Source organism: Emydura macquarii, unplaced genomic scaffold (assembly GCF_026122565.2).
Source record: "Emydura macquarii macquarii isolate MOO-44397 ecotype Brisbane River unplaced genomic scaffold, CSIRO-AGI_Emac_v2 contig_2473, whole genome shotgun sequence".
Lineage (NCBI taxonomy): Eukaryota > Metazoa > Chordata > Testudines > Chelidae > Emydura > Emydura macquarii.
In genome coordinates, this window is record NW_027132610.1 from 22,544,392 (window position 1) to 22,569,552 (window position 25,161).

General features: G+C 40.2%; 1 protein-coding gene across 6 annotated transcripts in view; it reads left to right on the forward strand.

The window, feature by feature from the left end:
- TSC22D1 (TSC22 domain family member 1) overlaps positions 1 to 25,161 on the forward strand; it is a 136,137-nt gene that overhangs the window by 38,871 nt on the left and 72,105 nt on the right. For 2 of the 6 annotated variants that reach the window (XR_010922624.1, XM_067563157.1), the window contains 2 exons: positions 7,082 to 7,162; positions 8,544 to 14,183. The exons of 1 other annotated variant lie outside the window; for it this stretch is intronic. Coding sequence is in view for 2 of the 5 variants with exons in the window: in XM_067563157.1 (XP_067419258.1) it covers positions 7,082 to 7,127 (46 nt within the window). In the remaining 3 variants the exon portion in view is untranslated. Of the gene's footprint in view, positions 1 to 7,081; positions 14,184 to 25,161 lie in introns of those variants that run through there. 3 more of the 6 variants (XM_067563155.1, XM_067563156.1, XR_010922623.1) reach the window with 2 other exon arrangements.

Consider the following 25,161-nt stretch of genomic DNA (forward strand, 5'->3'; position numbering starts at 1 on the left):
TCATGTACTATTAACATCTTACATGTGTAATAAGCTGGGTGATATCAACAACTTTTAAAGTGTGGCTGTACTCTTGAAAGATGACTATAAAAATTGAATCTTCTCACCAGATCTTGGGCCCTGATCCTGCAATACATAGTGCATGGGCATGCTTGTCATTTGCAAAGTCAAGGCTTTAAATTGTTCCCCATACAAATTCAGTCATATCTGCACACATCAGACAAAATTTGTATTCCTTTTAGCACTGCAGAACTAACACAACTATGAGAGCATCAAGCATCTGCTTGTGCCTCAGCAATAAGTTTACACCAGTTGATTAACTGGAATTTAGCAGAGGGTCCAAATCAGCCTCATCCTTTATTGCTGGTAAAGATAAGAAAATAATCCAGCTTGAGTCTCATATTCTAGGCTGAGATTGCGAGGCTGACAGGAAACAATCTTTTCCCCTGATAGTTGAGCACATTTGACATGAAACACAATAAACATGGAACCCCACAATGCCATTGTTGAATCGCTTTTTAAAATAGGATTACTCTTTCATTTTGGAATGAATACTACCAAAAAGAGTCTAAATTCTTTTCAATGCATAATGTGTAATTCTCTACTAAAATTAATGGCAATGATATATATTTATTGAGAGTAGGATGGTTATATGTAAGGGATGCAAACTTTCTTCACTTGTTGCTGTATTTGAGTTCTCCAGAGATTACAAACATCAGAGGAGAGTCATGGAGAAGAAGAGCAGGCGTAAATACCGAAGGAGAAAAGCCTAGCAAAATGTCACCTGCACAATTGTTTGAAAAATGCAGGCAGCAGTATTGGAATGGTTACCCTTCACACTGCTCGTTTGTAGCACAAAAACTTGGAACTTGACACACACAGAAAACTAGTTGAAAGACTAGAGAAGTGTAGAAGAAATGTGAGGGTTCAGAGCATTGAGAGGAAAAACAGTGAGATACAAAATGATCAAATTAAAAAAAAAGTACATAGGCTAATTGCAGGTATACTTGAATTGCGTAAACCGAGCACTGAATTCTGAAAAGTAAAATGAAAGCCCCTATTATCATAAAGAAATGGTAAGTTTTGCACAATGATTGGAATAAGTTAAGGATATATATGTAAATACCAAGATGTTGGTAACCTTGCTTTTGTGGTTTTCTAAAAATTAGCTGTTTAAAAAAAAAAAAAAAGCCACTATATCTTTGTTTGAAAAACAAAATTTTAACTTTTTATCAATTAAAATACTCTTTCCAGAACAACGTATGGCTTAGAATTTCCTGAAAATTGAAAGAAGGTATTTTTTACAGTGGAATTCGTATTAATGCTCGTGAGATGTGACAATTAGTCTGATTTAAAATGCTTTTTTAACTAGGCTGCTGAAATTTGCTGTCAGCTACACTTGGCATACAAAGTGTGTAAGGAAACAATTAAGAAACAAAACAAAAAACCCTCAAAAGCCTTTTTTACTAAGGATCTTAAAATACGTTACCTGTGACTTAGAATGACTTTTAAAAATGAGATTTTTGGACCATTACATGAATGACTTTTTTTTTAAAAACCGAAATTATAAGGTTTATAAATGACCACATTTATGCATAATAATTCTTCCATGCATTTATTACTCCGATGTGTGTTTTCTTGGCTTCAAAATACACAAGAGAAATAGACTTCAAATTTGTGCAAATGTGACATTAAATTTGATTGGCATGATGGATCCAGAAAATCCTCTGTGCAAATCTTAAATTTGAGATGGAGAAGGTCATCCAAGGATGGAAAACTGCACTGGTCCTGGATGTGCTATATTCAGCCCTAATTTAATCAAATCGATTCTAATCCAATATGGTCCATGTCATTGGTGCAGAGCTCCCACACTGGTGACACAAATGCCCTGCTGGAACAAAGTGGTTAGACACCAAAGCTTTATATTAATGGGAAAGTTGCAGATCCTAGCATTCTGATGGTATATAGCATTAGTTTCTTTTTATGGTAGGCTGTGTAATATTTGACCTTAAAATCAACTCATTCAGATTATCATCTTGATTCCCTCTTCTCCCATTTTAATGACTGTTATCTCTAGAATTATTGATTAAAAAAACCAATGCTTTGTGCCATCAAAAGCTTCTAAGGCCAGGACATTCTTCTAAACACTATTGTTAGCCCAGTGATCAAAAAGGAAGAAAATTTCATTCCTTGTGGTCATCTAGTCGCACCTGTTGTCAGTGCTGGTTTGTCCCCATGGTACATTTCTAGTACTTCATTCAATGTAATTTTAAACGTCTAAAGAAAATGGAGCATTCACCTTTTCCTGTGGAAACTTTTCCGTAGTCTACAAGATTTAATTATCAGGACGCTTTTCTCAATATATAGACTAAATTTCATTCTACAACCTCCTAGTTATAGTCCTCTTTCCTTGATATTTATACCCTTCATATGTTACCATCTTTCTTTTAGTTGCTGCTTAGCTAAGGTGCACTTACTTAGTTTTTGTGATTTTTTTTCCCCCCATGTCATTTGCTCCAATTTAGATAAGCTCTTAGCTTGCACATCTTCTGTTTTGAATCTAATTTTATTTCCTGCTCTTATTTTCTCTCTAGATCTCTATCCCTTTTCAGTTCTCACTGGTATTTGCAAAAGCTCCCCATTTAATCTCTGTATATTTCATTGACATTTGGTTTGCCTTAACTTTGAGATCATTACGGAATATGTAAAATAAGACAATCTTACTGATCCTTGTGACCATCCTAAGGGAGAGTCAAGGTTGAACATTATTTTTGTAGGATATGTCTCAAATAATTAAACCTAATTTGCTTTTAAAAGAAACTAAAATTGCTTCCATGAGACATTTTATGCCAAGTTCCAGCCTTAAGCATGCCTGATTCAGCTGTTATAAAACCCTAAAGTAGATTTCTAATGAAAATGACCATTAAAATATAGCTGCTGTATTGTTCAAAAAACATTTTTCCACTGTAACTTAAAAAAATTCAGTAGTTTTTTCTGTGATCAGTGTCAATAGTTAACAGAGCTCAGTGCTAAGCAATCATTATAACATGCCTATTGTTGATACTTTAACAATTAAAGTATGTTTCATATTGGTGCCAAAAAGAAAATATACAGAAGACATTCACTTTGCCAGGATTTACTCTGTTGGTATTATATTGTGTACATGGTTTTGAACAGCAGCTTTTCTCAGCATAGGCATATCAACAAATCCTGCAGTAGGTTTTCAGCCTGCTAGCAGTCCTGGAAGTAGAACCAGACCTGTCAGTAACTGGCAGCAGGATAAAAATCGTTTCCCTTGTACAACTTGCCTTTTTACTTCTGCATCTGTAGCTGCAGATTGGTGGCTCATACCTCATTGCTGCAGATAATCAGTTACATTTTTAAACAAACCAAAACAATTCAATAATTAAAAAAAAATTAATTGGACTAAGAGGGCTAAAATAAATTTGGTTTGGCAGCTGGGTGTCTGGAATTAAATTTTGATTCTGCATTGCTTTGCTGAGGTACTTCAGCATTGTGCACTCTGACTAAAGTTACTTGCATCATGGCAAACAAGTAGGCAAAGAAGAAAGGAAAAAGGAAGCTTTTCTGCTTATGTTCCTCTCTACTTACCAAATCATGTATGCAGATTTTTGTCTGATTTTGAGACAGGGCTTTCACAGTGGTCATACACAAAATTGTGTAGGTCTCTCTTGTGAGGTTCTGAGCAGAGGCATGCAAGATGTAGAGAAACAGTTCCCTACCCCATGAAGCACTGAATGACAGTCAGCCCTTTCCTATCAGGAGCAAGAGTGAGGCCAGCTCAGACAAGGCACCAAAGGGAGCTGCTGCACTCCCAGAGCCCCCATCAACAATAAAAGTAGTTCATCAAGTGAAGCCACAGCATTGCTTCTTGCTTCTCCACAAAAAGCTGTGAAAGAAGACGATCAGCATACATTACAGTGAAACAGACAGAAGGCAGAGAAGGGCAACTTAGACCATCAGTCCACTTTCTAAATCCATCCAGAGTCAGCCTATGTTTCTCTTGTGTTGTTGTAACCAGGATGTTATCTCTCCACCAGCAAGGATGAATCCAACACAGCCCTCTACGCCAAAGGAATCCGCAAATTCCTCTCCCAGTAAATATTTGGGACCTATCCTGCTGGCCCAGGCACAATCCAGCAGTCTCATTCCAACAGCTTGAGCCTTTTACAGTGGCCCTCACAAAAAATAGCCCAAATAGGGTCAAGAACATAGGGTTCCTTGAATGAGCACATACCCCAAAGACAGTGGGAACCATATCCTGAGACACTCTTAAGAGGAATTCAGATGCATCAGATCTAGATCTTTTCCCACTGTTCCTCCAAATCTGAAAAAAGAGGAAGCAGGAAAAAAGACAATAAAAACACCATCCCACAAGCTTCCAGAAAGATGCAGAAGAATCTAGTTGTTCCTGGCCTGGAGAGACAGATCTGTATAGCAGAATCCAACCAGGGTGACAGTAAGAGTTCAAGTCCTACCAGAATGCATGGTAGCCAGAATACACAAGCCAGGAACCCATCTCCCTATTCCTGAGTTCTCAAGATAAACCTATGCAAAATTAAGAACTCCCTTGGAAAGATTAAAAAGCCCAGGCGAAGGGAGACTCCTATTTCTGGGAGAAAGGAGAGCTGTTGTAGTCTGAGCCGGAGACAACAAGGGGAAGATACACAAATAAGTTTGTTTCTACCAGAGTATTTCAAAACCATCCTTAGAAAGTTATCTATTATGGATCTGGTGCCACATGAACCATTAAAGAAGGAAAAATAAGGGAGGTAGAAGATAAAATTCTCCATGAAGCAGCAAGGAAGTACTTTCCACTTAGGAGTTAAGTTGGATCTTTTATGTTAACCCTCCATTCAGTGCTGGAGGAAGTTATCAGAGCAGAGTGAGAAACCTCTGTGAAACCTCAGTGGCAAAGAAGTTTTACATTGTGTATCAAAGGAACTTTGATCTAGTCTCTTCTCCTAATGAACATGACACAATGTCCTTTCTTCCCTGGTAAAGCCTATATGCATTTAAACGCTAGTCACTCCTTCCTGAGACACTCCATCGATCTGAAAGTAGATTCCCGCTTAAGAGAAAACTACAAGGGAATGGCCAGGCCATCCCATGTGCCCACTTGCTTTACTTGGCAAATGCTTGGATGGGTGCATTGATTTGATGTTTGGATGCATAATGCTTAATACCAAGAGAGAATTTGGGCTGGGTTCAATACTCTGGAAGTTTGGTTGGTTTGTTTTTGGATGCCTCTTTGGATTCCCAGTACCTGTCAGCCAACACCAGGGACTGCAGTGCAATACTCAAAACACAACATGTAACTACAGTTATGGAAGGTGGATGTGCAAGCGACTTCTTCTAGCAAATCAGAATTCTTTGAGGAGCAAAGAAGTGGCAGTCATCAGATAAGACCAATGAGACCCTTTAATTCATAATGCAATACATGAAGTATTACTTTGATTTGTATTATTTTCTTATCCTGTTTGAGTATTCAGTTACATAGCAACAGAATTTCTGTCCCAGAGAGAGCTCAGTATACTACCATTTTTCTTTTCTCCTGTCCCCTCCTATCCAGAATGATGTAGACTACTAGGAGAGAGAATGCAAAGATGATATTTTGGCCAAGATGATGCTGCCTGGACCTGATCAGTATGTTGCCAGATCAGTTACTGTTCCTCTCAAGCAGGACAGACCCTCCCGCCCCCCTCAGTCATGCAGGAGGAGTCAAGCATGGTTGACTAGGGTGCAGCTGGCTTTTCAGAGGCAAACCTTAATTGAAAAGAGATGATGCTCAGCCAAATTGATGTCCACCATATTAGTCACCAGAAAGAAATGTACCCACATGACTCAATATGTGGTGATGTTAAAATTCAAATTCCCAAGCAGAGATCATGACATTCAACTAAAAAGTACATCCTCAACTGTCTTCAAGATGATCTTGCTATTGGGGAAGAAGCTCCCACTTTAAACAAAGTCTCCATCATATTCAGTGTCTGGGGGTGAACTGAAAGAGAGGATTTTTCTTCATCTACACGTGAAGCAATTCCTTTAGAGCCCCTTGCTCATTCATTTACTTCGGGTAGTTATGTCTACCTCAGTGAACAAAAGCAGGCTAAAATAAATAATGAGGCATATATTTTGCATCCACCTCAGCCGCCATCCCCCATCACTCTCCAGCTATGCAGTGCGAGTAAAATCTCAGAGATCTATGGACCTTCCTATGCCGAAGATTAATTATCTGAACACTTGCTTTCTTCAGGTAGAAAAACACCACATATCTAGCTCACCAGGTTAAGAAAAGGATTGAGGCAGTTCTTGTGCTTTACAGTAGACATTATATGTAGTTACAATACACAATACCATATTAACTGTGGAAGTTGTCTCAAGTGGTGGGCTGTCAGGCAGGGAAGACAGTTTTACTTTGCTGCCAGTGGTCTGGTTCTGCAAGTAGAGAGGAAGACCTTACTATTGGATCTGTGGACTGCTACTGCTGAGGAAAGGGGGACAATTTAAAGGAATCTCCATGTAAGTACCAACACCTTTTCCTTTCACAGCTTCTTTCTGCCTAATCTTGTGGTGAGCTGTTTATTGTACTGCAATAGTTACAGCACTAAATGCTACAATTATGATTAGAGCTTATCAGAAAATAGAAGGAGGAGAATGAATTGTGAAAGTTCAGTTTTTCTACAAAATTTGGACAAGTTCAAAATTTTCTGACCTGCTCTACTTGTAATAACATTTAAAAACCTAAGGAAAAACCCTCTTTCTGGACAAAAAAAACCTCTCGTGCTTGGTCTTAGCCTATTGGCAATTTTAAAAAAATTGAAAGTTTAGCCATTTTTGACAACTCAGAGCATTGAAAAAGCTGCATGGCCTCTCCTGTCACTCCCACATCCTACAGTATGTCAGAGACTGTGTATGTCTCCACCTAACAGGAAGTGAGGAGGTAAAGAGGCTGTTACTAAGAAGGTGTTACATATGCTTGTCCTTCCCCTTCAGTCTTACCTCCTTGTCCTGGAAGTATGGAGTCATGCCTCAGCCTTCTGCTTCGTTCTTTTTCCAGCTGCCCCCCAAAGCACAGGGAAGAAGCCATCAGGAAAGATGATTGAAGAAAGGAAGAAGACAGAATTCAAGAAATATCAAAGTGAGTCAGTTTCAGGCAGAAGCTCTCAAGTTGCAGAGTCAAAATGAAATTTCCTTTGGGGAAGGATCTGCTTCCAGGATTTGCTCCTCCCTTGTTCTCTGGGTAGACACTGAATTCTTGAACCCTCCATCAGTGTTGCAGGTAGGTACTGCCCACCTTGGAGATAGACCTTGTATTGCCGTCCCCTCAGGTGTGGAGGACTGACTTGACTGGTCCTTTGCCCTTTTTCTTCTTTGTTGCCTACCCTTTTAGGCTGAGAGGGGAAGAGCTTCTGGCTCAACAGATTTTTGTGAGAAATAGGGAAGGCTTTATTCCCCCCACCCACTTTGCTATAGTTTTGGAAAACATCCTGTGAGGGGTTTGTATTTGCACCTCATTGTTTCCTAGCCCAGCTCACCTTGCTGGGCTTTATGCTGTAGGCTCTCCTACTGCTCTTCCTTTCTCCCCTCCCTACACAAAAGAGCTGAGACAATCTGTGGAAAGCATGTAAGTGGACTCAGACACTCTTCTCTCTCAGCCAGGGAAATTGATTTGCTAGGTTTCGCATCATTGGATTTGGCAATTCCTGATGCTTTCATTGCCTGTGTGAATACACTGGAGCAGGGTGCTAGGGTAAGGACTCATTGGTTGAAGGGGGTGCTGTTGATCCATCCCTGCAGCTATGCTAATGGCCTAAAGAATGATTTTAGTGGGAGATTTTTAGTAGGAGCTTAACTAAGCTCTCCCTCCACACTTCACACCTACATGCAGCAGCAGCCTCTTCCTCACAGACTGCCCACTGCCAGAGCTCGCTATCTCACCTATGTCATAGCTGAGGCAGACAGGCTGTTCTGGGCATCCCCTGGCTGCAGCCCCAGAGGTCAGCGCAGCAATCAGCAATGGGATTCTAAAAGGGCTTTTGCAGCGTCAGTCCAAGATCCAGGCCCTTTTTTCCCAGTCCTTTTTTCATACCAAGAAAATTCAGTGAGAACTACGTTACAGTCAATCCTATACTGGTGGATCCTATGGCTCTTCTCTCCCTCCTCACTCCCCCAAAATTGCTGCATGACCTTTCAGCCCTTAGTGTCATGATCCTTCAATGGAAGGACCTTGCGGAGGGCCTTCTAAGATTCCAGAGGATGAATTCTTGAATCTTGACCTTTCACAAGTAGGAGTCCCTGACATAAATTGGGTTCTGGAAGAGGAGAGTTGAATCCTTTTTTCAGGTCATGCAGGATCTGTAGAGCCAGGTTATTGGCTGTCTTTGGTGTGAAAGCCTGAACATAACTGTCTCCTGAATGAATGTTTATTTCCTAGGAGCTTTCTCATCTCCTGTAGTCCTTCACTGAAGTGTTATGCAGAATGTTTGTTTGATCTGGCCCCTCTTACTTTGCTGTCCCAGGGTTCAAGTAAAATACATCAATAAAGCTTGCAAGTCTTCAGCTGTACTACCAGGATCAGATCTCAAATTAAGTGAAGTTGGGCCTCCTCATCTTCTGCATAGGAGACCTGAGAGGAATCTCTGAAACATGCATCTCTTGTATTCCAGACACTGCTGCTCTTATAAGACCAACCCCTCTTCTTGCATTCTGGTTCAACTTCTGTAACTATAAAGTATATCTGTAAAGAAAACATATGAAAAATAAAAAATAGATTTATTTGATCAGTTTCCCCTTTCCTGGGTTTTTAGAAAAAAATTGAGCCCAAACTGTCAAAATACCAAGATGTACAGTATTACGTTTGAAATTTCTGAAAATTGACGCTAATTGTTAATTTAGACTTAAGTGTTTTGCAGAGCTCGGGAGAGAAATGTGGAGGTAGCTATAATTCAGAAGGCTTGTCATCCTAAAGTTTTTTGGGAAAGCATGTTCGATAGAGAGTATGTAGCAATCCTTTATAAGAGAAGTTCTGTATCCAAATTCAGTTCAGTGTGGTGCCAGATCAGCAGATAAATAAGTAACACGTGTCTGGCATTACTTGATGCATATTACTTAACACCATACGCATACTTTTCAGTTTAGGAAATTGGTTCTGAAGAATGAAGTTTATATTTTTAAGTTTCAGATTTCTTTAAAAAAAAAAAAAAAAAAAAAAAAACCCACTCCAAGACTAGTTTTGGAACTATCAATGGGAGGTTAACATTAACCTTTACCAGTAGAGGACAAAATCTTTGTTTTTCTATTATCTGTCTCCGGCAGTTGGAATAAACTAATCAGATTCTTGTCCCTGCATCCACTTAGTTTCTTAAATCAGATCACCATGAAGTGTTAAGTAATGCCTAGGTCTTTCATTAAATTCACTAGCGTACCTAAATTGCCTAACATTCTTAACACAGCCACTAAGCTATAGCTTCATGGCAGTTGTGATTTCTTATTATGTTGGAATGCATTTTAGTCAAAGTATATTGTATAAAAATAATTGTTTACATAGTGCTGCTTAAATACATACTTATGTAATGAACCGCTTACATTAGACTTACTTAAATTGAGCCCTTTCAGATGAATGATTTTTAATGTAGCTTTTCCTTTGCCAAGGATAACTATCAGACTACATATTGCCTACATCCTGATTTCTGCTGTAATCATGTAGTCTGTAAAATACACAATTTATAATGCAGTATTTTTAGAAAATTGTTAGTGTTTGTTAAAAGATGGGACTATAGTAACACAGACTTTTAAATTGATTTCTTTAATCCACAGACAATGTGGTGATGCTGTATGAAGTTCAGTAATAAGTTAAATCAAAAGTGAAGATGTATTTAGCTTTTTAAAGAAAGCCATCTTACTTTCAAATCAGTATCTCGCTTATTTACTATAGGTACATTTATTTTGCCTCTTTAAAATTTGCTTGCCGAGACTTAAAATTCAATTGCAGAAGTTACTTAAGAGCTTCAAGACTAAACAGTTTTAAATCCAAGAAGAAAAGGGCAAAATATGTGATCTTAAACACTACTGGTATAAGTGCTGTCCTGGTTGAGGACCTAAGTATATGTCCCACTGATTTAAAGTTAAGGACATGGTTAAGTACCCTTCCTGAATAAGCATCCTTCTCTGAATTGAAGCATTCAATAACTTAATTTGGTGAAGAATAATTTAATGTACTCTGCACATCTACTGAGAATTTTTTTAATAATAAAAATCTCTAAAGACACATTCTCAAGTTCTAAATATTTTTAAGCTTAAAAAAAAAAGTTGACTTTGTTACAGGAAACTTAAAACAACTATCCAAATCAAATTTATTTCCATTCAGGAAAGTAAATTTTTTTAATGCTTGTAAAAACAATATAGCTTTTTGTTGGTATGTTGATACTTCTGCTCTCTGCACCAGCATTGTGTAATGTAATCTTATGGTGCTCTAAAACCTGCAGCTTGACTGCTGGTGTGTTTTAGAAAGGTGTATATTGATGATGTATTATCAAATATTAATAAAGGTATTAAAACAATGTTTCCTTATGTTTATATTATATTTCAGATTTTCTTACATGTTCAGAACAGATGATCACTCTGACTCTACTTTGTTCTCATTGCCTAATTCCTAGCAGAATGTCTTGGGACTTGACGCACCTCTGTTTGTCTGGGGTTTTTTTTTTGGTTTTGTTTTGACTCAACTTCCTTAAGATTTCCTAACAGTCTTAGAACCACCCAATCCCAATTTATTTCTCCTTTATGTGATCTCTACCTTCTTCATAGGTGCCCACTTCTAGCAATTTATGACCAGGACTTCTCTGGCAAGTTCAGACTTCCCTCTCTCAGCCCATCAAGAAAATCCTGACTGTTGGCACCTCCCTTTCCCTTCCTCTACAAGTAATAAGTCCCTCAAGCTGTCTTTGTACGCTATCAAGTCCTGATCTGTTCCCCACATCTCCTATCCATCCTCTTGAGCGAACATCCTGACTCTGAGATATGTCGTCTTGGGAGTGATGTGAAGTCTCTTTTCCAGAATCCTGCCAACATTGCTGCCCCAACTGTAGCTAATCTCTTTTATTGGCATAGAGAAATGCATTATCAATGCTGACTCCAGTGCAGCTCTCTGGGAAGGGTCTGCTGGAGATCTTCCTTAAAATGTGGTTATACTCTGAGAAATAATTACTTATGGGAAAGAAACGCCTCTGGGGTTCCATGTTTTATCACTTATGCCATCTCAGATTTTCTCAGTTTACAGTGAAATAGATGGTGTTGCTTATCTGCCTTCATTACAAACATGCTCTGACTTCTGAAAGTCAAGCCTGGTTCTTTCCTTTTCATGCTTAATCACCAGTAATACGCTGAAGGCCAAATAATACCCTCTGTTCCATCTCTGCAACTCTGAGAACTAGTGGGATGCCCATATGTAATTGATAGAGGGCAGCATTCTTAGGAAAGTAGGTTGGCACAGGTGGCACTGAGAGCATAATTTGGCCTGCAGAACTTTTATCATTAATGAGCTGAAAGAAAGAATCCAGCTTGACTTGAAGGGCTGTTATTTTGGAAAAATTGCCTTTATTATAATCTAAGATAATTTGATACGGAATTGGTGATACACACAAATGTGGAACCATACAATGCTATTTCTTGCAAATGCACTAGAAAGAACTGTTTGAGAATGGTTGTGTGGTCAACCACATGTTGAAGGGAAGATTGGTGCAGCTGTATACATGCATGTGTTATGTTTGCATATGTAGAATGGTCCCGAAATCTTTAGTTTTGGCTACCTAGGAGAGTGGATTTTTTAAAATGGCATGGAACATGTTAAAATTAACCAGAAAGAACATTTTAAGTGTTTTTTAAACTTTGGGCTTGTGTAGGTAAAGGCAGTGGACCCTTTAATTCTTCATGGTTATTTACCCTTTTTTAGAATCTGGGGGAAAATACTTCTATGCTAAATTGTCTCCTTTTGTTTCATATTGTATTTCCCTTCTGTCACTCCCTTTCTTTTTATTGTAGTAGAAGCTAACATTGCTATCTCTTGTTTGTCTGCACACCAAGCGAATGGATGTTGTCAAGAACGTGGACAATTCTGGGAATAGTGTGAATTAGGCGCTTGTTGCTGAGCAATATAGGAAGCTCTTATTATAGCATATCTCACAAATGATAGCTTTCTTGGGGGGAAAATTAATGGATATTTAGAATCCAGAGGACGTGCCCTACCAGACTATACAAATGGTTAAGGTAGGTTACATTTTAGTGTGAATTCCTTGTTTAACTTTAACTTTGTCAGCAACTGATCACTCTTCCTCCCAGGGCAGGGAAAAAAATCTTGTACTATGTATAGAACTAATGTGAATAATATTTGAACAAATTGAGTAAAAATGTATGTTTAAACAGATGTGCTGGTGATCTGGGCATCTCTTATTTTAGAACCCAGAACATTATTTGAAAGTAAAAAAATGCAGCTTGATGCAGTTCAGTCCACAAGTCAGTGTATGCTTTAAAAGAAACACCCAAATTCTAAATAAGATTGCCATGTTCATTCAGCTAATAAAATGGTGATCAGCTAATAAAAATGTATACAGAGTATTCTTCCCTGAGACTAAGTTTAGTTAAATTATTCTTTTGTATTATCGGAATCAGGTATAAGAGAATGTAAGTGAATGTTCCTTGTTAACTGTGGTAGCTGCTTTCGTCATTTTTTGTATTTAATGGTTGAAAATGAGAAGATACTTTTGTCAAAATAAATGTTATGGTGATGAAACATCATTTGAAGGGCTCTTCTACTTACTAATGTACTTATGTACGTTATCTTGATAAACTGAAAATATATAAGATGTGTATTAATTAAATAGCTGATTCTTGGTGTGGGAAAGCTCTATTGAGTATATGCTGCTTAGTGACTTGGAGCATAATTGAAGAGCAATTTTGAAAAGTCCTGTACTTTCTTCATGGAATCATAAAAGGATCTGGAAGAAATTTGTCCACTCTCTGCCCACTCTAGGATTGCTCATTACAGTATTTATTATTGATAAACAACACATTTGCTAGAAATGTGCCTGAAATCAAATGCAAGGCTTAGTGTGGGGAAATCTTCACTCTTTGTGCTAAGGGCTTACATTATTCCCACATTTATTGTAATTTTCTAATGGATATCTATGACATACATAATGAAGAGGATAATATGGAAATAAAGATAAATTGAGAACTAAATAAATGGTAAGTAATATAAACATTGAATTATGAACTTCAGAAAACAGACGAAGTTGATTTTGAGGAGTTCACATGGCCCTAGATTCAGGAAAGCATACCTATTCAGGCACTTAAGTGGAATTTAATTACTCAAACATGTTCTAGTACATGCTTAGGAACTTTCCTGTATAGCATGTACTTAAGTGTTTTCCTGAGGTGTGGCTGTGCTGTCTACTAGAGAACAGTGACAGGACAAAATCTGGGAGGCATACTGGATTTTGGGTATCTCTGTTGACTGAGAGCTGCAAAGGATTATTGTGATGGTTCCTGGTGGTAGTCAGGGTTGTGAGGTATCTCACAACCACTTGCCCTTAGCATCAGGAAACCTTGTCTGTGCCTGCGAGGGGTCAGGTCCTTGACTCCACCAGCCATGGCTAATACAAGCACTACACAAGTGCTGCTGTTCCTCTGCAGGTAAGGAAAAGGCACACTCCAACTTTTGAGCCGTCCGAGCATCTTCCGGCATTGTCCATCCCATGTTCTGTTGGACACTCATAGAATTCACAGATCCACTACTCCCAAAGCAATAATACAAAGTTTACCAGTTTCATCACATGATCACTGTGCCACTCAATCACAAGCACTTAGATTTGTTTATAATGAAAATAAGTTTATTTAACAGAGAACAGCACTTCAAATAATAGTAAGTAGGTAGAAGTATTTGATACAATTACTTACATCTAAAACAAAATCATAACATCCTTTCTAGAGCCAAACTTAACTAAGAAGGCATTATCCTGTCTCATAAAGGTTAGCTAACCCAAAATCTTCTTCCCAGAGTTAAATAGCCAGACCAGTTCTGATCTCCAGTCATAGAATGAGCATGCTGGCAGCTGGTCCCCTAGGTGAAAGATGTTTCCTTCCACCCCAAGGTACATCCTCCCCCCTCCCCTCCCAACTGTTCATTCTATTTAGGGCCCTGCAAAACCATTTTCTTTTTTGCAGATGGTGATTCGGATGCGGGTCTCAAAGGCGGGGAAGCAGCTGTCTGCAGCTCATGGCCTTTGAGATCCAGAAGTGGGGTGGGCCGCCCATCAGCTGTTCAGCAGGAGCCCCAGGGGCAGGCCTCTGAAGAGCTGACTGGGGGGGCCCAAGGCTGTTGGTGCAATGTGGGTGTGAATACCGTAGAAAAGTGACTGCGGATGGCAGGTCAGATGTAAATCAATTCTCGAGGAACTGGGTCCACATTTTTGTATCCGCACAGGGCTCTAATTGTATTTACTCGTAAACAGAATATCCTGCTACTGTCTTTCCCCCCATATGCTTTTTTCCGATTGATTTTACAATTTCTTGATTAACATTTGGCTCAGGGTGTAGACAGGCTGCTACTGTGAAGTGGATAATACACCTCACTAGGCAGAGAGAGAAGCATCTCTTAACCTATGCCTGAACAGAAACTGTTTATTACCTTCTAGTGATCTGTTGTAATTTTACATTCCTTAAGAATGTAACATTCAGCATTGATACATGGCTCCTTAAATATTATCTGTACAGACATCTCACAATGGTTAGAATGACCAGTGCGTTACTTACTGGCTGTTGGTAGAGACCTCTCATGCCATGCTGTTATGTAACATCAGCACCAGGGAATCCCTGTAAACCCCTGTGCATGCCCTCAGCCAGTTGGCTTCAACAGGTCCCTGGGTCACAATGATGAAGAGACAAAATCCAAACTGAAATGTACTGAGTGGCGCCAAGGTCATAAGATGCTGTATACAAATGGAATGTTCAGTAACCTCCACATCGTGGGGAAAGAGGGACTGACTTGAGTTCCGGAGAAGTACAGGGACTGAAAATGACACACCATCAGATAATGGAGAAACCCATAATTTAATCTAATTTTAGTCTTCACAGAAAAATGACTTAATGTTATACATGTGGCATGTTGGTGGTGGTAAAAAAAATAAACCACTAACAAAGATTTAAAATAGAGTAACTTAATTTTTTCACTTACTATTATATCAAAATGGCTACTGAATGGGGTTTTAATGCTACTAAACTCTTTCAAAATGTAAATCAGATATTAAAAAACTAAAATCCCTATGACTTGATTATAGTGTTTTGATACTAAAAGATTGAGTTAAAACAGAAAAAGCCTAAACTCTAATCTATTAAAATCTTTTAAATTAAATAAAACAGCTATTCAGCTGTACGTTTGTTGCCAAGTTTTAAAGAAAATCAAACCACTGAACTGGTGGAAGTCACTGGCTAAGCGTTTGGAACAAGTTTGTTGAAGTGCTAACCCAGCTTTTGACAGCAGTAGGCCTCTTTTGCAACTGCTGAGAGAACATTTTCTTAATTTCAGTTTATTCAGCTAATTCAGTCAATGACTAATTCATTCAAAGGTAAGAAAAAAATTGAGATGTAAAGGGCAGAAAAGATTGTTTTCCTTTTCCAATTTCTGCGTAAAAACTAAGTGTGTGAGAAAGATCTACTACTTCTAAAATCTTGAAGGACATTATAACCAGGAACAATCAGTTCAGTTCACTGTGACTATAGATAATACTTCCTTTGTATAATAAATCAATTAGTTTGAGTGTGTGCTCACGTCGATTCCAAGTATGCAAGCATGCTGTGTGCAGTCAAAGATTTTCCCCTAGCGGTACCCATCGGGTCGGTGCAAGCACCCCCTGGAGTCTTGGCTCTAAGGCACTGTATATGAAGCCCTGCCGACTCACCGCCTCTTCAGTTCCTTCTTACTGCCTATGATGGTTGTTGGAGCTATGTGTCTCTTCTCTTGCTCTGGCAAACATTTTCCCTAGTGGTCTTGATTGTTGAACCTGTAAATAGTTAGATTAGAATTAGTTGTTTTTAGTTAAATTCTGTTTGGGGGGTTCCCCCCACTTATTCCCCCCCATAGAAATCGGCACATGCCTCGATCCCAAGGATTCAAACCATGTGGGACCTGCCATAAACCTATGCCAAGGAGCAATCCCCACAAATCCTGCTTGGAGTCCCTTGGTGAATCCCACCAGACAGTTCGCTGTACAATTTGTGAGGGATTCCATTCTAGGACCAATAAAGAGAGGAGGTCCAGACTGAAACCCTTCCTCATGGAACAGCTCTTTGTCCCCAACCGCCAATCCAGTCGGACCCTGCACCTAGCAAGAGGGCCTGGCACTGCTCAGAGCGTCGTCATCATCATCCCCCGACGAGGCGGTGACAGGAACTTCAGTTGCCTCCCTATGGACAACAAGACCCCACCAGGGGCTGTTACGGAGAGTAGCTCAGAACCTAGAGTTCCAAGTAGAAGAGGTGACGGATTCAGTAGACCCCCATGGTGGACATTTTAGCACCAGAGGGCTCCTCAAAAGTGATGTTGCCTCTCATAAAGACCATCCAGGCCACTACCAAAGCTCTGTGGTAGATAACCACCTCTACGTCCCCCTACAGCTAAGGGGATAGAAAGAAAATACTTTGTACCCTCAAAGGAGCATGAGAATCTCTTCACTGATCTGCAGACGAGGTTGCTGGTGGTAGCCGGCTGTGAACAAGAAAGTCAGGTGGGGCAGCGAGGCCCATCACCAAAGTCCGAGGACTCAAAGAAGCTGGACCTTCTCAGCAGCAAGGTCAACTCCACTGGGGGGTGCTCCAGTTTAGGATTGCAATCCAGCAAGTGATCTTGAAGTTATAGAGGCTCAACACATAGGACACCATGTCAAAGTTCAAGGTCAACTCCAGATCAGAGTTTGCAGCGGTTGTAGAAAAGGGAAAGGCAGTGGCGAAGATGCCCTGGATGTGGTGGACTCAGCCACTTGAACAACATCTGCAATTGCCATGAGGGGAGTTCATGGCTTCAGGTGTTGGGCCTCCCTCCAGAGGTTCCATAAACAATACAGGACTTGCCCTTTGAAGGCTTGGGGTTACTTTCAGAGCAGATGGACTCCAAGCCCCACAGCCTAAAAGATTCAAAGACAACATTGAAGTCCTTTGGCCTTCATACACCATTTCCTCAGAAAAAGCACCTTTAAAGGCCCAACCTTCCCCCGTAATTTTATTCTATGCAGCCTAGGCGGGACTACTCTAGGAAGTGGGGCAGGAATAATAGGCCTTCTTGCCAGCCAGGGCACACTGCTGACTCATATCCGTTACCCCCAGGTCCTTTTCTGCAGAGCTGCTAGGACACCCTAGCTCCCACCCAACCAAGGCCGAGGTTTGGCAAGGCAGTCCTCCAGCTCCAAGCAACCATTTTGAGGGTACCCCCAAGGGTGACACACCAGGCCAGATCTTGGATCCTTACCCCCTGCTTTTTGAACTCTGTCCTATTTCTACTGGGCGTGGGACCAGATAACCTCAGACCGATGGATGCTGTGCTTTGTAGAACTGGGATATTCTTTCCCAATTCTGTTCCTCCCCCCTTCCATCCCCTGTCTCTGTTCCTCTTCAGGGACACTTTCCATGAGCAACTTCTTATACAGTAGATGCAAGGACTCCTAAGGGCAGGAGCAGTGGAGGAGATTCATCAGGAGTTAAGGGGGAAGGGGTTCTACTCCCAATATTTCCTAATCCTAAAGGAGGTCTCAGACCCATTCTTGACCTGTGAAATCTCAACAGATTCATGAAGAAACTGAAATTTTGCATGGTATCATCATTCCCTCACTGGATCTGGAGGACTGGTACGCTGCCCTTGACTTGAAGGATGTGTATTTTCATATATCAATAATCCTGTCCCACAGAAGGTTCCTCATATTCATGGTAAACTATACCCATTACTAATTTACAGTCCTCCCCTGTCAGCAGCCCCTCGAGCGTTTATTAAGTGCATGGCAGCGCTGCCTTCTTAAGGAGACAACAGGTATAGGTGTTCCCATATCTAGGCAACTGGCTTATCAAGGGCCACTCCAGGGCACAGGTAGAGGCTCATGTGGCCCTGATATGGTTGACATTCAGCAGTATGGATCTACTGCTGAATGTTCCCCAAGTCAACCCTATCACCTGCCCAGAGGATAGAGTTTATAGGAGCTGTCTTAGATTCTGTATAGGCCAGGGCATTCCTACCAGAGTCTTTCTTCCAGGTCATCTGCTCCAGCATAATGGACTTCAGGTGCTTTCCTACCACAGCTACACAGAGCTCTTGAAGCTGCTTTGGTCTCATGGCCACCTGCACATACATGGTTCAGCATGCAAGGCTATGACTGACCTCGACAAATCACCTGAACAGAGACCAACTGAACAAGATAAGTTTCGCTTCCCCCCTTGGATTATCAAGTCCCTCCTGTGGTGGCTCAACCCTCAATTGGTATGCACGGGAGTCCCCTTCTCCAGGCCTCAGCCCACAATGTCTCTTGTCATGGATGCATAGGCATTGGAATGGGAAGCTCATTTTAGGGACCCTCCTGACTCAAGGTCTCTGGTCCTGGACAGAGGTCTCGCTTCACATCAGTGTCAGGGAGCTGCGAGCAGTTTGCTTGGCTTGCCAAGCCTTCCAGTCCCATCTAGAAGGCAGATGCATATCTGTCATAACAAACAATGCAACAGCTATGTTTTATATAAACAGGGTGGAGCATGCTCCTCTTCCCTATGCCACAAAGCCCTCAAATTGTGGGATTTCTGGAGAGCCCACTCCTTACACAAATAGGTGTCTTACCTGCTGGGATCCAAGAACAAACTGTTGGGCCACCTCTGCAGGTCCTTCTGCAAACACAAGTGGTCTTTTTCACCCAGACATCGTGAACAGTATTTTCCAACAGTGGGAAGTTCCCCAGATAGATCTCTTCATGAGAAGACTCAACAGGGAGTGTCAGCAGTTTTACTTATTCCTGAACCATAGCCCTGGCTCGATTGTGGATGCATTCCTTCTGCCCTGGGTAGATAATCTGTTCTATGCATTCTCACCTTTTCCGCTCATCCACAGTGTCCTGCTCAAGGTCAAGAGGGAAAGAACATCCATCATACTGATAGCCCCAGCCTGGCCCTGACAAAACTGGTACACAATGGTACTGGGACTGTTGGTGGCCACTCCAATCGCCCTACTGTTGGTGCCGGACCTAATCACCCAGGATTGTAGCCTCTTCCAGCATTCCATCCTAAAGTCCCTCCACCTCAGTGTGGAAGCTTCATGTCTGAATGCCATAGTCGACGTACTCAGACCCTGTTAGAGAGGTCCTCCATGGCAGCAGGAAACCATCCACCAGAGCTACATATTTGGCCAAGTGGAAGAGATTTTTGATTTGGGCAATGTAGAAGGGCACCTCTTCAATGCAAGCATCAATACCCTCTATCTTGGACTATCTGCTGCACTTGAAGCAGCTAGGTTTGGTGATGTCATCTCTAAAATTTCACCTAGCGGCGATCTCTGTGTTCCATCTCGGGGTTGATGGTCGATCAGTCTTTGCTAATCCGATAGTGACCTGTTTTCTCAAGGACCTGGACAGGGTCTACCCCCAAGTTTGCCGTCCAGTACCGGCATGGGACCTTGACCTGGTACTCTCCAGGGTGATGGGCCTCCCTTTGAGGCCTTAGTAACATGCTTGCTCCTCTACCTCTCGTGGAAGGTGGTGTTTCTAGTCATGATAACCTCAGCTAGGAAGGTGTCTGAGCTCAAGGCTCTGACATCTGAATCTCCATACATGGTGTTTCATAAGGACGAGGACTGGCCTTCATCCCTATTTCATACGAGCCAGGGCATCTTCCTCCCAGTAGTCTTCCCTAAGCCACGTGCCAATATCAGGGAACAAAGTGTCCATTCCCTAGATGTCAGGAAGGCACTGGCTTTCCACATCAAAAGGACAAGACCACTTTGTAACTCAAACCAATGCTTTGCAGTAGTGGACAGTATGAAGAGTCTCCTGATGTTGTCCCAGAGGATTTCGTTGTGGATCACATCCTGCATGAGGACTTGCTATGACCTGGCAAAGGTGCCAGCCCTGGCACTGAGAGCACACTCCAGGAGGGTGTAGGTCTCTTTGGCAGCATTCGTGGCACATGTCCCTACACAGGAGATCTGCAGGGCTGCAATATGGTCATCGATGGACATGTTCACCTCACATTATGCTATCACCCAAAAGGCCAGGGACAGCGCAGCATTTGGCAGAGAGCAGTGCTTCTATAAGTGATTCTGTGAGCTCCGACCACTCCTCCTATGGTCAGCTTAGGAGTCACCTACTTGGAATCAACATGAGCAAGCACTTGAAGAAGAAAAAATGGTTATCTACCTTTTTGTAACTGATGTTTTTCGAAATGGATTGATTGTGTCCATTCCAAGACCCACCTCTCTTCCCCTCTGTTGGAGCTAGCCGGCAAGAAGAAACTGAAGAGGTGACAGGTCGACGGGGCCCTATATACGGCGCCATAGAGGCATGACTCCAGAGAGGGCTTGCCTGCACCAACCCGAAGGGCACCACTAGGGGGGAAAACCTTCCAATGACTGTGCACATGGTGCACAAAACCTATTTGGAATTGACATGAACAACACATCTCAAAGAACAGTCACAAAAGGTAGGTTTTGCATTTTCAAATCCAAAATGTGTGTTGATGATTTTATTAAACATTTTTATGTATCCAATTCCAGAACATTTAAGGTAGCTTTAAGTTTTGTTAACTAAATACATGCTGATTTTGTGCATTTTTAATTGTTTGAATTTCCATACAAATAGTTTGACATAAATTGCAAGTAAAAAAAAAAATCACCTAATAAATAAATGCATTATTCCCCTTGATTCTAACAAACACGTAAAGAATCTGAATAAATGTAAATTAAGCTGCATAATTGCTTAAATAAAAGTATAGAGTGATAGTGTATTATCCTGGCTAACAAAAAGGTGCAAATTTAATCTAAAGGCTATGATTAGTTGGAAATCAACATGTTTTAATTGTTACCATCCAATGAGACTCTACCTTTCTTTAGTACTGAAGTACAAATACAAAACACAATTAAAATCAATCATTTAAATCAAGGCTTTCTGCTTGCTGATTTAAATCACTGATAAAAATCAGGCTATGCTGTTCACTACCATCATTCTTATAATGATACACTAGTCGTCATTTGGTATCAATTGAAACATCTCTTTAATTAGTTGAGGGGTAACTTAAGAAGCATTTCTACCTACCTACATCTCAGTGCTAAATGAACTAACTACAGAAATACTATATTTGTTCATTGAGTGAAAGACTGGGAAGGTCAAGAATTAAGCTTTCCTGGTATCAAATCCCTAATTGCTGTCCATAAATATAAATTACTTGTGAGTCTTAAGATATCTGAAACGGTATCATTAAGGCCAGGAATCAAACCAGAGTTTCCTATATGACAGTGCAGAGCACCACCAGCAGGCCGCTATGCTGGTCAGAGTAGATATCTTAATGACCATTGCCAGAGGTTGCTTTCCTGTTTCTCTGTGTGATGGTTTTGTTTTTAAAATGTATACTTATTGCAGAATAATGATGGTAGGATGAGAGAAGTCAGCTAGTTTTCCATTCTTCATGACCTTATGGTTTGCTGCACTTTAAACTGCCCACTGTATCACACAAGAAGCCCATAGTGTATTCAGATTAAAAAGCTGGCTCAGCTCAAAACTATCTCCATTTACCTTTAAACAAAACAGTGTCTGGTGGTTGTTGTAATTGTTATGCTACCTTGTGTTATCCTGACTGCCCACCTGTTTTTTGTCTGTTCCTACTGTTTACCAGTATCTGCTTTGCTGGGTGAACCACTGCATTTTATAAACAATTTCTCTCTTCTTTCTGTCTTCACTATCCAAATATCAAAGAATGCTGCTGCTTTGCAAATTGTTAATATTTTTGTATGCACCTATACCCAAGTTTGTGTATGTATCTGTACATCGAGAAAATATATAAATGAAGCAAAAACTTGAAACCCAAGCCACAAATATCTAAGGGTCAGATTCTGATGTTCCACCTTACTCCGTGAATAGTCTAATTGTTTTTGTGGGCATGCAGTCATCCAGTGATCTCTGAGATACCTCTCCTGAAAAATGTGACATGAGATGGACTGGACTAGACCACCTCAACACAAGCCTCCTGCCAGAGATGTTGCCTTGCTGGTTTTTTTTGTTTGTTTGTTTTTTTTAAAAGGACCTTCCCCTGCTCTATATATGTCCAAATATAAGAAATCCAAAAGGTCTATAGAACTCCTTTACTTCCTCTCAAACTAATTCCTGGCATGGTAAGCATGTCTCCTCCCCTTTCAAAGTCCTCTTGAAATCTCCCAACTTAAATGACTCAGGACAACTCATCGGTTCCCATATGATCCATAAACCTAATCAGTGTAGTAACTCTGCCCTGGCCTTGAAGAATTCATGTTCCCAGGCTGCCTAAAATAAAACATAAATCCAGATGCCATAGTGAACTCTGAATGGACTTACATATGCAGAGTGCAAAACTATTCTGAGCCAATACCAAGTTGTACAGGACAGAGACAGTCCTTTCATTTGTGTGTGTGTTATGGTGCCTAGCATAATGCGGCCTTAATCCCTGGTAGGAAGTGTAGCTGCTACTGTATTACAAATTTATAAATAACAATAACCAGGTTTATAAAGTAAATTCTTCCCCACCCCTCCAACCAATTGATTTGTCATTTCTAGCTCTCAAACAGAGAATATGTTCCTCCAAATCCTGATGCCAGTAAATGGCATAGGATTAGTCACGCAATGAATTTATAAACAAAACCAAAAAGGGAAAAAAGCTCATAATCTGGCTAAAATGGAGTTTGACTCTCTATGGCATCCGTTGCCATAGCACACTTTTATATTCTCAGGTACACTTGATTGCTCTTCTTCTTTACCTATTTGAAAGAGACTTCCAAGGAGGTAAACAGAGATTAAGTACCACCAGCCAGATGTTTCCAAATCAGAGAAACAAATTTATAGCATACATTTAAAAAAATACCCTCCCCCCATCAGAAATCTAGAGATATCATGATGGAACAAATTTTGGGAAAAGTTATAATAAATAAAAAGAACACAAGTCAGTATTTTTGGTTTTTTTGCTGCTGGTGAAAATAGTGAAAAATATCTCTTTCCCCCTTGTAGCCTAGTTTCTGTTCTTCATCTCTGTCTTGACATGTTGCCCTTGTTTCTTGTGCTTGGTTTACTGCTTTTCTTGGGTTCATGAATGCACCAGCAAGACTTTTAGTTAACTATCAAATGTGTACTAAGTATCTGTTTTACCATATGCAATGTTAATGACAGCTTCAACTTTGAAGTGCACATGTATGTGTACTAGACTATCAGTGAATGAAAAAATGTTATCTCAGGAGAAGGAGCTGATGCTACAATACTTAGCACTTCATTGTAGCTTGACCTCTTACTTTAAAGTGATACCCACCTGCGATAGTATTTTAACCAGTGAGAGCATGCAAATGTGGAATGTGTGTGTCTGTGTGTAAACTTCAATAGCATTGAAAATATTGGTTGAACTGTTTTAGTTTTCTCATCATAATGCTGTTCTTACACTTCAGAAGATAGGTTTTAGAGGTAACATTTCATTTTACATGGAATATTGGCATTTGTTGAGGTGGAATGTGTATGTGAGAGAGGTAGTAAATTAAGCTATGATGTTTAGTTAGACTCCTGGGAAGTGCCTATTTTTTTAGTACCAGATGCTTTTTATATTTAAAATAACAAAAAATACATAATTGTCTACAGAAGTCAGACCATAAAGTATTGGTCCATGAAAACCATTGCTTCCTGCCCAGGTCTGGTCAACCTTTTCCCCATAAAATGAGATGCAGGCATGTAGTGGTAGCTGATATTTGCATACCACGATTGTCTTGTATCACCCAAACGTTCTTAGTATCCATGATATCCTCATAATTTGAAATGTGTTGCTGGAAACTGAGGCACTGATCCTGAGGCACTGATCCTGAAAGCACTCTTAAGCATGTATGTAACTTTCCTCCTGTGAGTAGTCTCATTAAAGTCTATGAATGTGTGGTTACGCCTTCAAAGTGTTTGCAGAATTAGGCTGAGGGGGTGGGCTTTTTTTTTTTTTTTTTTTTTTTTTTTTTAATTCAGTTAAAGGATATTTCATACAAATGGATATTGTTTTCTGCAAACTTAAAACATTTTGTTCAATATAGGGGTATTCAGAATTTGTTTTAAATTGCCTTGCTATATGAAGTTGACTTTCAGTAACTTCTTACATTTAAACGCCTATACCCTGTGTCCCTCCATGTTGGAGCCTTAATTTTTTTTATAGGTGTCGTTTGAAAGATGGCATTTACAAGGCTTTAACCACCAGCTATAGCTGAAATATCAGCGTTCTAACAATTTTGCTGCTGGCTGCATTTCCATCAAAACCAATGTCTGATTATTAAACAGTATAAGTGCTTTTAAATCACTGTTCCCAACCTTTTAAAGTATTTTGTAACATCCAGTTTTTAATGTTCTAGCACCTTGGGTTTTTTTGATCTTGCCACTTGCCATGACCTAGAACTGCTAAATGCTTCCTTACTAGATACTGATGTTAGGGAGAAGCTTTTTGCTATCTTCCCTCTCTGTTTTGCTTTTCTTTGACTTCCTGGATGCCCCAGCCCTGAAAGGGCAGTGAGGTTTAACTACAGTGCTGACCAACTGGACACCAAGTAACTTAACTTCTTCATCTTTTAAATAAACTTAGACACAGAGTTGATGGCCATTGATTTGTATAATGAGAAAGTTACTATTGCATTTTTATAGCATATATTTAAGATGATATATAGAGATATTTGGACTACATAAACAATGTTCTGTAGACATCTTCACCTAATCATTGCTTTGGTGGGTTTTTTTTGTTGTTTGTTTTTTAAATAGCTTTGCAAAATTGTTGAAAAATTTTTTTTCTACCAAATCTGCTGGTTACTATGATGCTGAATGAGCAGAAAGAATTTTGCAAGTCTGGTTTAGAACAATTTCTTGTAAATTACTA